At 45.3% G+C, this 13,187-nt stretch overlaps 1 protein-coding gene across 2 annotated transcripts in view; it reads right to left on the reverse strand.

Annotated features, from left to right (window-relative positions):
* Positions 1 to 5,666, reverse strand: part of NPR3 (natriuretic peptide receptor 3) — a 37,280-nt gene extending 31,614 nt beyond the window's left edge. For both annotated transcript variants that reach the window (XM_072359238.1, XM_072359239.1), the window contains exon 1: positions 4,817 to 5,666. In XM_072359238.1, coding sequence (XP_072215339.1) covers positions 4,817 to 5,540 — 724 coding nt within the window. In that variant the 5' untranslated portion in view covers positions 5,541 to 5,666. The remainder of the gene's footprint in view (positions 1 to 4,816) is intronic.
* Between the last annotated feature and the right edge of the window lie 7,521 nt (positions 5,667 to 13,187).

Genomic DNA, 13,187 nt, shown 5'->3' on the forward strand with positions numbered 1-13,187 from the left:
AATCTGAGTGTGCAAACCAAGTCCACAGTGTCTCATCCTGTAAGATTTTGTAGCAGGGGCTTGGAAAGGTGAAGCAGAAATCTGATGTCCATCCAGCACAGCACTGTCCAACAGTCTCCACTCCAGTGGGCTGGTCTGTCCTAGATACCTCCACAAACTCATGTTTGAGACACTGATGTCATCGAGGCCCTGATGTTATCTATCTGGACTTCAGTGAGGCCTCTAATGCAGTCCCCCAAAATATTCTTCTCTCCAAATTGGGAATATATGGATTTGGTGGGAGGACTGTTCAATGGTCAAGGAACTTACTGTGAGATCAAGTTCAGAGAGTGGTGGTCAATGCCTCAATGTCTGGATGGAGATCAGTAATGAGTGGTGTCCTCAAGAGACCAATGCTGAGACTGACACTCATTTAATACCTTTATAAGTGACCCTGACAGTGGGACCAAGTACATCCTCAGCAAGTTTGCTGACATCAAGCTGTGGGGTGCAGTCAACACACCATAGGGACAGAATGATATCCAGACAGCCCTAGACAGGCTGAGCAGTGTGTGCAGGTGAACTTCATGAAGTTCAACAAATCCAAGTGCAAGATCTTGCACCTGGGTCGAGGTAACCCCCACTGCCAATACAAGCTGGAGGATGAAAGGATTGAGTCCTGTTCTGCCAAAAAAGACCTGGGAGTACTGGTGGATAGGAAGCTGGACAAGAGCCAGCAATGTGCTCTTGCAGCCCAGAAAGCCAAAAGTATCCTGGACTGCATCAAAAGAAGTGTGGCAAGCAGGGCAAAGGAGGTTCTGCCCCACTACTCTGCACTGGTGAGGCCTCCCCTGGAGTACTGCATCCAGATGTGGAGTCCGCAGTACAGGAGAGACATCAACCTGTTGGAGTGCAACTCCAACACAAAAACGATCCATGGAATGGAACACCTCTCCTGCAAGGATAAACTTAAAAAGCTGAGGCTGTTCAGCCTGGAGAAGGGAAGGCTCCGAGAAAACCTGATAGCAGCCTTTCAGCATCTAAAGGGGAGCTACAGAAAGGAAGGGGACAGACTCTTTAGGAGGGTCTGTGGTGACAGAACAAAGGGAAATGGCTTCAATTTAAAGCAGGTAGACTGAGCTTGGATATGAGGAAAAAGAGTGAGGGTGGTGAGGCACTGCTCCTGGAGACTTTCAAGGTGAGGCTGGATAAGACCCTGGGCAATCTGAGTTGCGCATGTTCCTGTTCATTGCAAGGGAGGTGAATTAGATGACCTTTAAAGGTCCCTTCCAACTCTAAGATTCCATTATTCTATATCTCTAATGTGTTTTTCTCTTTAGAGTAACAGTGATGACTGAAAAGTCGTTTTCCCAATCTGGTCGGGGGAAACTGTGCTGCTTGCCACCCCACCACCCTGCAGGTAGAAAGCAGGATCTCAGCAACAGGGAGAAAAACATCTTTTGTATGGAGCACTTCATACCATAAACTTTTGTATGCATTTATAGGACTATCAGTATGAAACTAGCGACAAGAGACTGTTGCAGAGTGTTTTGTCATTGCATGCTTTGTGGCTACATCCTATATTAAGGTTGTAAGCTGTTGGGATGACTACATGCATGTTTCCAAGAATCCTGTCAGGCACGGCAGGGCTCAGAGACTGTGATAATGAATGCAAATATTTTCACTCCCATGATAAATATGAATCAGAATCATATTTGACTTTTCTGGTTATAAGTGTTTGCTATTGTAAGAAATTAAGATTTGGCCTATTTGGCCTTTTTACTCAGACAATGACTCTTCTCTCATCGCTTCTCTGGTTGGAAGCCATCACAAGCATGAAGTTTCAGAAGCACCACTGGGGTGGACCACATTTGGTATTTCCCCCCATGTCAGGAGAGCAATACCATGCAAAGTTCTGTCCTACTGACCACCACAGCTGAGCAATGTAACAATTTCCAGAGCAGCAGAACAAGGCATATTTCATGAGTATTGTGAGCTATAATAGCATGAAGCAGAAGAAGAAAGAATTTCTCGCAATGAAATTTGGACCAAATCTTTTCCAGATGAACATCAGGAACAAATTTGTTCCTGATTTCACGATAGGTGAGAGATCTCCTTTTGTTATGTTTCCTTGCTGCTCTCCCAACTCTCCCTTGTCTTTACCCATGTAATTAATGTCTATCATAGAACTGTAACCTGCAGCTGCAACCTAACCTATGGGGCCAGTCTCTACCCTACGGGTAAGGAGAAGGGCCTGGATCTCCACAGGCCAGCTGATGGGATGACTTCTTTCTCAACCTGGGGAGGGCCTGGGTGCACGTATCTTGTACAGGCTTAAAAACTGTTCAGAAAAGCCTCATTACTCAAGTTACAACCACCGCAGTAGTGATCTCCAAGAAAGCAGAGAGTGCTGGGTAAGAGCACAGGATGGTATCACAATAGGTGTGGTTGTGGAGCCCTTAAAACCTAAACAGAAATGACATGCTTTGGACAGTGTCACATCATCCACCAGACTTGCTGCCCTGCAGGATGATTTCTTAAGAATCCCAAGAAGAAAGGAAAACCTAACCCAGTAAGCCAAGGCACATGGTGAATCTGTCACAAGATACACAACTTTTAAAGTGTCATGACAGCCTGGAAAATGTGGTAAGCAGCAGGACCACCCCTCAGACCCAGAGGAACATGTAAGGCAAACTGCGTAGTCAGTCCTTAAAGATAGAAATGCACAAGCAGAGGCAGAAAGACCTCACTTGCTGCATCTCTCAGTAGCAGCATGGACCAGAAAACAAGTTGGAGATGGAGGGAGGAACCCCACTCCCCCAGCACAGAGGTGTAGAGAAGGAGCACAGAGGGCTGCATTTATTCAGTCCTTTGCACATTACAGAATAAGGCTGGATCAGAAGTCTCAGTTCAGCAAAGCATTTAAGTCTGAGCTGAAACTAAGCTTCTCTCTTCCTCGAGTGTAAGCATGGTTCAAACAGTAGGTTTGCCCTTAGCCCATCAGCCATGCTCCCATAGCTCATTCAGACATCCTGAGCTCCCTCTGGCTAAGAACAAACACTTGTCTTCTCCTGCCATTGTCACACTACTATACTAAGAAAGCCAAACATACACCCAGGTTAGGCTAATTAGAAGAAAAAAGGCACCTTTCTGACACATAGCTGTTTCCTTGAGCACTCACACATTTCTTTACCTGCATTCAGCATTTTTCCCTGAATGGCAGGCAGTTCCTAGGACAGCTCAATTTGAAGCATCTGCTCCAACAATTCTACAAAGAAGAGTTAAAGCTCTGCATATCCCTAGGCCTCAGCTATGTCCTCCTGTACAGCATCCGGAGTGCATGGAAGACTTCACAGCAGTGCAAACACACCACCAACACCAGGCTGCTAAGTCAAAGCCCTGCAGCGTGGTAACAAAAGCTGAGCCAGACACAGCATCACCCTTATCTGCTCAGTTTTTATACTTATTAAATATTAAGCAAACAGGGATATAACTGTACCACAAAGTATTTTTTACATCTATTCCACTAGAAAAACAGCCAAAGACTTTCTTTAGCCTGATCCAGCAGTACTGAATGACACCTCTTTTCTTTCAGCAATAGCTTACAGTGGAAATTTATGGCTGGTCCATTTAGATGAGCCATGTATCCACACACTGCTTGATACAATCGCACCTTGAAGTACACTTAACTACAAACTTGTACATCCTGAAGTACTTCACAATTTCACCACTTTATGATGCTAAGTCAGCCGTGCCAGCCCATGGGTTGACTTTCTTGCATGCTTTACAAGCCATTTATAAACAGGAGGGAGAAGTGCTGTTTACAAGGGTGGATAGCTGTAAGACAAGGGGGAATGGTCTTAAACTACAACAGGGGAGGTTTAGGTTGGATATTAGGAGGAAGTTTTTCCACTCAGAGGGTGGTGACGCACTGGAACAGGTTGCCCAAGGAGGCTGTGGATGCCCCGTCCCTGGAGGCATTCAAGGCCAGGCTGGATGTGGCTCTGGGCATCCTGGGCTGGTGGCTGGCGACCCTGCACACAGTATGGGGTTGAAACTAGACAATCTTTGAGGTCTTTTTCTACCCAGGCCATTCTATCACTCTACCATTTATCTGCATGTGCTTTGGTAACAGCTGGTGGCAGTGTAACTGCACACTCTCATGGGTTGAGCATTCACATGTGCCAATATGTGCCAATATGACCAATAACACAAAACGTATATTTTGTTTATGAACTACTACACAGGGTCTCTAACAAAAGGAGAGGGAAAAGGATCCCCATGGCAGGACACAGCAGGGTGAAGAAAAAGCCACCTTTGCTCAGCCTTTCAATCTGCACAGATTGCTAAAAGAAATAACTTGAGAACAAGCAACAGATTCATTGCTCTGCATCTGTGAGCAGATGTGGGCAATTTCGGCTGTGGATGAGCAACAGATCTCTAGCAGAAAGCCAGTTTCTTCCTGTGCCACAACACCATTCCAGTGCAATCCCAAGGGCAGTCCATGCTTCCTGATGCAGGAAAGCTTTGCTCAGGGCAGTCCCGGTCTGACGGGAGTTGCAGGACACGTGGCCCAGGGATGCTCATGCGGTACTTCTCCCACATGGGTGCGTGGCTCACCTATGCCAGAGGACATCCCAACCCAACTTTCAGTTCCAAGCATCTCACCTCCAGCTCCGGTCCCCACTAAACGCACCAGCGAGGCACTGGCAGCCCCGCTGCTCCATCACGGAGCCACTACGGTTGGAAAAGACTTCTTAGTTCATCCAGTCCAACCACCAACCCATCACCGGCGTGCCCGCTGTACCACACCCCGCCCCGCACGGCCGCCACTCACCCCTCTCGCCAGCCTGCAGGGCTCGAACGACATCATCGATGTCGAGGTGGCGGCTGGTCTCGTCGAAGCTATGCACAGCCATGTGGAAGGCCTCGTCCTGGAAGACCACATGGACGCCTTCCATGGCGAAGTAGCAGCTGCGCTCGGGGTTGCTGTCGCTGTAGAGCAGGGTGGCGCGGCTCCACTGGTGGTGGCGGAAGAGGGCCAGCAGCATCTCGCCCATCTTGGCGTAGGCGGGGGCCACGCGGGTGAGGTGAGAGTACTCGCCGCCCTTGGCCCCGAAGCCGGCGGCCAGCGCCCCCGCCGACAGCATGGGCACGTCCCAGTGAGCCGCCAGCCGCGCCACCGGCGCCGCCGCGTATTCGCAGACGGGCCCCAGCAGCAGGTCGGGCCGGCGGCGCTGCAGGGCCACCATGTCCACCAGGCTGAAGAGGGCGCGGTTGCCGCACGCCGAGTCCTCGTAGGTGAGCTGGAAGGCGTAGCCGGGCGGCAGGCCGGCGCCGCTCTCCCGCAGGCTCCGCACGGCGTACTCGATGGCCGGCCGCACCCGCCCCAGCGAGAAGAGGTAGGCGTCGTCCTGCGGCAGCAGCACCAGCACCCGGATCAGCTTCTCCTCCTCCTCCTCCTCCGCCGCCGCCGCCGCCTCCGCGCCCGCGGGGTCGCCGCCCAGCGCCGCCCGCGCCGCCAGCACGCAGCAGAGGCTACCGAGCAGCCAGGGCGGCATCGCGCCCGCCCCCCCCGGCAGACCCCAACTCCGGCAAACTTTGCGCTGCCCCGTCTGCCCGCCCTCCCGCTCTCAATTGTTCGGTCGTGCTTTATTGCTCAGGTGTTTGGCCAAACGAACAACCTGTCCTAGCCTGCGGGTTACGGACGGCGCATCTCGGCTTAGCTCGGAATGCTTTGGGTTTGCCGTTCTCCCTTCGGTTCCCCCCTCCCGCCCCCCCCGCGGGGCTGCCGGCACGCTCCCTGCCCGCTTAAGTAACGCGGGAGCGGCGGCTGCTTCTCCGCACGCCCGGCGCCGCGCCGCCGGGTTTGTGCGCAGGGAGGAGCCGGCCCCGCCGCTCCCGCCCGCCCCCGCCCTCCGGCGGCCCCCCCGCGCTCCACACCTCGCCCACGGGCCGGGCCGGGCCGCGGGGAGCTGCAGCGTGGGGCTGAGCGCCGAGCGCCCGGGGGGGATGGCCAAGGTGTCTGCCCGGGCGGCCGGGGTTGGGGAATAATGGATTCCGTAGCACTTTAATGCTTTTCGCTTGTGTGGGGGTTTGAGCCCCCGCAGGCTGGGAGTGAGGCAGGGTTCGGTGCTGGGGGACGTGCGGAGGAGGGCAGCGCCGGCACTGGGGGGTGCAGGCAGCACAGCAAAGCGGGATGGGCTGCGCAGGGCTCGCATCTCCTCGCCCCGAAAGATGCCCGTGTCAGCAAAGCCCCACAGGGTGCCACCCCCGTAATCCGCTGGAATCTTTCCGGGACCCCTGTGCCGCTGGGGTGCTCAGGCGTGGTTTTCTGTCCCTTCCAACTAACGGTGGCTCTGAGGCACGATTTCTTGCCGCATAGAGCTGAAATTTCCTTAATGAGGAGGAGACAAGTGTTGTTCTGAGATTATTTTCTTTGGGGTGGGGGGAAGGAAAACCTACTTTTAAAGTTTAAAAATACAGCATTGCCTGATCAGGGCATGTTAAATGCAGCCCTGTGCACCTCTCTTTGCTACTCATAAAGCTGCTATACTTAATGCTTTGTTACAGTCCATTTAAAATGGACACTACTGTTTTGGAATAAGGAAAGGTGTCAGTGTGAAACGTGCAGAATGTTTTGTGAGGGAAGCTTTTGGACACCTGATGCCTTTCAACAACAGAATCCTGAAGGATGTCTTTCTGTGGGTTTTCCTATGTACGCATCCTCAAACCCAGAGCAGGACTACGCGGTCTGATGTTTTACGATTACTCAGAGAGTGCCAGGTTTGCATTAGAAAGGTGAGTGAACTGCTCCTCACTTTACAGGAAGGATTTGTTTAGTTCATCACAGGGACTGTTTTCAGGGCGGTGTGTGAACCCACAGCTGTTGCTGCCTTCACTGTGCAGTCCATGAATGGGAAAGGGGGGCTCCGGAGGTGACCACCGCCTCACTTTGAAAGTTCCTTGATTACAAAGAAAAGAAAGCTATAAGTGTTTGTGCAACTACAGCTGGAAAGTGTAATAAAAGGACAGATAATGCAACATGCAGAAATAATCATCAGAAATCTATTATTATTATTATTATTTTTCAGGAGTATTTATCTGACGGAGCTCAGTGAAATGAAAAATCTCCCAAGTGCAAAGATGTGTAGCTTTTCTGAGAAATGTGCCTCAAATGTAGTTTTATTTGATTACTGAATTGGACATCAGAGTGTTCTATAAACTTATATAAACATCCACCCTGGTGAGGCTCGTTTTGTGTGTTCCTGTGCTGTAAGTTATGTCAGGCATTTTTTTGTTGTAGATGACTCTATGTGACACGCTGGAGATTAAGCTGAATGTTACAGTATACAACATACCAGCCATCTACACCACAAAGCTTGCAAAAACATTTTCTTAAGACACATTTTGAAATGCTGACCTTTGTAGTCACTGCTTTATGCTGAACCTACAGATGTGTTTGCAGCACTGAAATCTGGAAGGATCTCTTTTGATTCCCCTTTCCCCCAGCAGAATATCTTTTTCATTTTATGTGTGAGCTCCATACTCTCCTAGCTGTCCTCTTTGAGTGTAAGCTGTGTAAACATGATGGAAGAGATAGTAAGCCCATAAATCACATGGTTGCCATCCTTCACTCTGGCTACTCCTTGTGAGGTAAAGCACTGCTGGGAATGAATAAGAGGGAGAAGCACGGCCAGCCTGAGGGGCGGGGGGAGAAAGGCATTGAGCCAGTGCTATTTAGCAGTAGTAGTGTAAATTGGTTTTGATGCTTTTGGAAAAGATGTGGCCCACAGTATGTGGTCCTTGCCTGAGCAATTGCATACAGCCTTACTCACAGTGTTTCTGCAGGCCCAAAGTGTCACAAACGTTTCAGTTGTTTCCCTTCACCTTAAGCAATTTATAAAGATGAATCCTGGTGATTTATTTATTTTTTTTCTGAGCCAGACAGTTATGGATGAGAATTTACTTGTTAATCCCAATTCAAAATGACACTTAATCCACCTCATCACTCATTCACTTCAAGTATTTTCCATAGCTATAAATCCAGCATTTCTCCACCGACATTTTTTTTTCTTTCAGCTACATGAATGCTTTTTTAATAGGAACGAATCCTGCAGTTGTGAATCAGTAGCAGGCAGGATGCCCATGGACTGCAATAATTGCAGAGGCTTCAGACCGGCCCTTTAGGCCCTAAGGTCATTACAGACACGGGCTATTTTCCCCACAGAAGTAGTTCACACAAATCAAGAATCACTTGACTCACTCCAGCTTGCATTAGCAACAGTCTGAGCTGCCTGCTGGAGATTAAGAAAATTCTTCACGGACAGGTTCGCTGAAAACATAGTCCCCCCTAGAGGCTGAAAGGATGAAATATTTCAGAATAGTCCATAGTGCAAGTATATTGTGCCATTCAGACTTTCAAATTCTTTTTGTTTTGTTTGTTTGTTTGTCTTCCCCTAGAAATCTATCCTCATTATTTCAAAGAATCTGGAACAGCCATAAAGGATTTCTAATTGCTGCATGTAGAATCTGGGTGTCTCTTCTTGCATTTTACGGTCTCACTTTTGTATGGCTATGTAAAAATGCATACCCCTTTTAGGTAAAAATACTGTAGCATGAAACATTGAGCAGATCTGATACTAAGAAATAAAAAGGAGTCGTGCTTACTTCTATCTTTTAATTGAAACAAACATCTTTGTAGATACGAGAACTACAAAATGACAGGATTGCACACGGAAAACATAGGCTTACATACAGTAACAACACTTTGCAGAACTAGTTACTGTTGCCATGTTAACAGCTTCCTCTTCACTGCTGAAAGTAAGGATAGGCAGGCAGGTGGAGCTTTTCTTAGTACTGCGGAGAACATTCAGGAGGGCAAACCTGATGTATCAAAGATCTAGGGTGATTTCTGGGTCATCCCTTCACCACTGCAATCTTCAGTGCTGAAGTCAAGGTTTGAGGATCTGCCATGGTCACACACTGCTTTCTTTTACCACTGGTACTAAAAGATGCTCTGGAACACATGAGAGATGTGCTCCTCAATTGTACGATAGCAGATTCTATGATGAAAACATTTGACCCACCTCTCAATTGGCCATAAATTTTGCTTATATTCACAGGGAGTAATTTGAAAGCAGATAATAATAAAAAAAAGGAATAAAATAAATGTACAAATTATGGGGCTAAATTCCAGCCATATATATATATATATATATATATATATATATATATATATAGCCTGATATAACCAATAAATACTCTTTTTTTTTTTTAAATTATTTTATTTTTATTTTTATCTCTGAAGAGGCAGAAAATTCAAAGCAAAGAGCAGGAGAGTTGCCATGGCTTACAGAAAAATCCTCCTCTTAGAACTGCCTTAAAAGGCTCCAGTCTGAGATAAGAAGAATTATGACAGATGAGTGTGTATGTTTCTTTTATGTAGAGACATGCCCTGATTTATCAAAATTAGATTACTGACAAACTGGTAGGAGTTAGAGCAATTTCTGCATGATCAAAATTAATGCTTTGAAACTGACATGGTATAAATCACAGCCATAAAGGATCTTATTTTTATGCCCCATGTAATTACAGCAAAGGCTTCAGAGACTCCCTGAAGCATTGCCCTTCCATGGAAGAACAACTCTAATGATCTTAATTAGAGTTTTTAGCCCTTGTATGATATACTTTTCAGACACCTCATTACTTCTCTCCTTCCTCATTCAGGTCAGTCCATCAACCTGTGGCAGGGATATATCAGACCTGACATACACCATGTAAAAGAAAGCTGAAGATAGGGAACAGATTGCTTGTGAAGCTGTGAGAATAGTATTTTACAGTAGCAGGCTACCAGGACAGCATGCCTGAATTACACTCCATGAATTATACTAAATTCTATGAACTATATTTGAATATCTTTTATGTTCCATTTCCCTAGCCCATGTAAGTCATAAACTGTCCACCTTAGTAATACTGTCTAAATATAATGTGTATGAAATACAGGCCTTGATGAGAAAGATTCCTGTTAATTTGAAAATACAGAGAAATTGTGTTTCATTTCTATGGGAGTGCTAAAGTCATCACAAACTTTTCAGTTCCTGAAGACACTTTTCAGGCGCCTCAGGAAGGCTACTGCTTGTTGACTGCAGGAAGGAGCACTGCAAGCTCAGTGAGGAATAGGCAAAATCATCTTTTGAAATGCTTCAGAATATGATAGAACAGTTTGCACAAGATTATACTTCTATTGAAAATTATTTTCTCTTTGGTGTTCCCACCACTGACAAGTGAAAGCTGTTGCTTCAGGTTTATTGCAATGTACTTTTTTCTTTCTGGCCTGTGACTAATATTCATGAAAAAACAAATGCCTGTACCTCTACAGACAATGTGTGTCTGTAGCAGCTACCATAATTTTGCCACTCCTGTGCCTTTTCTTTCCAAAATAAAGGAAAGCCAAAAAAAAGGCATGACAACAAAAAAGGCCCATGGTTTTCTTCAAGAAATGTAGCAATAAAAAAAATCTTTGCTACTATCATGTCATTATAAAATCTACCTAGCATATAGTGTCTGCTACATATAGTGTCTACCTAGCAGTAAACCCATTTGATATTGCCCATTACATTCTTATTCAGCTGGAAAAACTTGGCCTTTCCTAAAGAGATTAAGGAATTGCTTTAAAGGATTAAGGAAACTCATTGCCGTACCCCTGTAAAAACAAACAAACAAACAAACAACAAACAAAAATCTGGCAACTTCTTTTTTATTTTATCCCTTCAACTTGGGGTTGTGAGAGGGAGGCAGAAAGAGACTACATGTCAGGTATAGACACGTGAAAATGTGCTTGCATTTAACCAGATGCAAACTATCAAGTTTGAAAGACTGGTCCTACAAACAGTCCCACCAGCAGCTAGAGGTTATCAGATTATAAATTAGATTTCATCTTCTTTCTGTGTGCACCATCCTCCTGCAGCTTGAGGTGACATTTTATGCACAGTCTACCTCTACAAGCTCACCTTTAGTCCCACCCCTCCTCTGTACACATGCTGCATTGGATGAATATACTTCCTTTGGGACAGGACTTTGGGGAGCCCCCAACTGCTCAAAACTATGCTGCATGAAGGTACCAAATATTACATTACATTGTGAAGCTGGATCTTTTTATTTTCTTTGGATAGTCCAGGGAAAAGCTGGACAGGCTCCTGAGTCTTGGCAGTACTGGCAATTTCCCAGGACTTGCACCAGAGTCCACTAGCCACAGTGACTCCTTTCTGCATCCTACCAGACTTCACGTGCTTCACAGAAACAAACAAACAAAACACAGAATGCAAACAAAACAAAGACCAAAAACAGAAAACATACCCTGGATAACAGGAATCAATCCTTCATTTTTTATCATTTTTATTCACTATGGCCAACATTTAGTTTGGAGTAATTTTAGACAGTTCTTATTAGTAATAAGAAAGTATGCTGTATTTGCATGACGTTTTAATTATAAAACTGGACTAAAGAGAATTTAGTCTTATTGTGTGCAGATGTACATACATAACTCTGTCTCAATCCAGCATCTGCAAGTTGTAGCCTCTAGATCACACCGACAGCAAGTGGCAGAGCAAGTAAAGGTGTGAGAGTTCAAAGGCCAACCAGAAAACACATAGGCTTATTTGTTAACACAGCCTTATTAAGAAGAACCAGCTGAGTTTGAATTGTCAGCATCGACTTTGAAGGTAATTAGTTGCCAGTAAAAGCCAAGAACACCCATTCAGATGTGACTCACTGAATTCTCACTACAAAATTTGGCACGTGGCTTGTCTGCGAGTTGCACTAGAGGAGAGATCGCACAGTGTTGAAACAGTGCCAAGCATACAGCTACAAATGTGGACAAATGCTCAGAAGCAATGGAATACTTGTAAGCTTCACTGAAAGGCAAAATGAAATATGAGATAACTGATTGGCTGATCATAACCCAGTTCACAAGTGGAAATAAGGCTAGGTCTCAAGAGCTACTAGAGCATGGCATTACTCATAAATCCACAGATGAAAAAGTGCAGTGATTGTGCAGCATCATTACTGATGTGGCACAGATGTCATTTCTGTACCACAGGCAAACAAAACCCTGTGCTCTTTGGAGTTGATAGAAATTCTGTGAATAACGCTCCACTTGAAATTGTTTAGTGATGGTGCTGAAATCAGTTAACAGGGGTTATGAAATAGGAATCTTACTTTTGAGCCACTCTCAAACACTGAACATTTAAGTTAAAGTTTTTCCTTTATTGTTATACAGGAATTTTCTGTAAAACTTGAATTATAATTGAAGTATAAATTTAATCACCATCAAAGTTCAAAACTTTGACATATTTTATCTCTTGAAAATATCTAATGTGGTTCTGCTAATGTGAAGCCTTTTCAACTAATTTGTCATCAACTGAACTATGAGAAAGAATAGCAGAACTCCTAAAGGGAGTAAAACAGTGGAATTCTGCCTTTTAGCCATGCGATTAAAATAACAATATTAAAAAAAAAAAATAATGAAAAATGTGGATTTTTCCATCAGTAGCCTGTGCAAAAGAAGCTTCTTGTTTATGGATCCACGCACCAAACATGTGCCTGAAATTTCAAGGGCAATGATGAATTAATGGGAATTATCACATACTTCAGATGAAATCTTGCCCAGTTCCTTCTGACAGCTTAAAAAACAAACAAACAAACAAAAAGTCAATTTTATCTTTTGCTCTAAGAATTCCTGAACAACAGCAAAATTATACACTGCATGACTGTACATATTGTCATTCTGTAGAAAAGGGACTGCTATCCTGAATAAGTGGCTACAGGCATCTTCAGCAGAAACACAAGTAATTAAGTCAGACAGCTAGATATCACTGATTTGATTTGAGCTCTACAACCTTAACCCTTGAAAGTACTGGGTTGTCACAGAGTGGAAGCTATCTTTCCCTTCTCTTCCATAAATCAAAAGCATTGAACTTGTTGCATTGGCTGCTCAAGAAGGAATCATACTTCTCACCTACCTTCTGCCAATGCCAATTCACTTTAGATAAATGATTTCTGTATTTATAGATTATATCTGGGTTCAAAACAGACCATTTATGCAAACAGAACTGAGTTACAAGGAGAATCATGTTGATTCAGATCAAGGTGATGTTATGATAACTCCTTAAACTTGGGGAGACTTTTGCTGCCTTTTTCATTTCTAT

Source organism: Excalfactoria chinensis, chromosome Z, assembly GCF_039878825.1.
Source record: "Excalfactoria chinensis isolate bCotChi1 chromosome Z, bCotChi1.hap2, whole genome shotgun sequence".
Taxonomy (NCBI): domain Eukaryota; kingdom Metazoa; phylum Chordata; class Aves; order Galliformes; family Phasianidae; genus Excalfactoria; species Excalfactoria chinensis.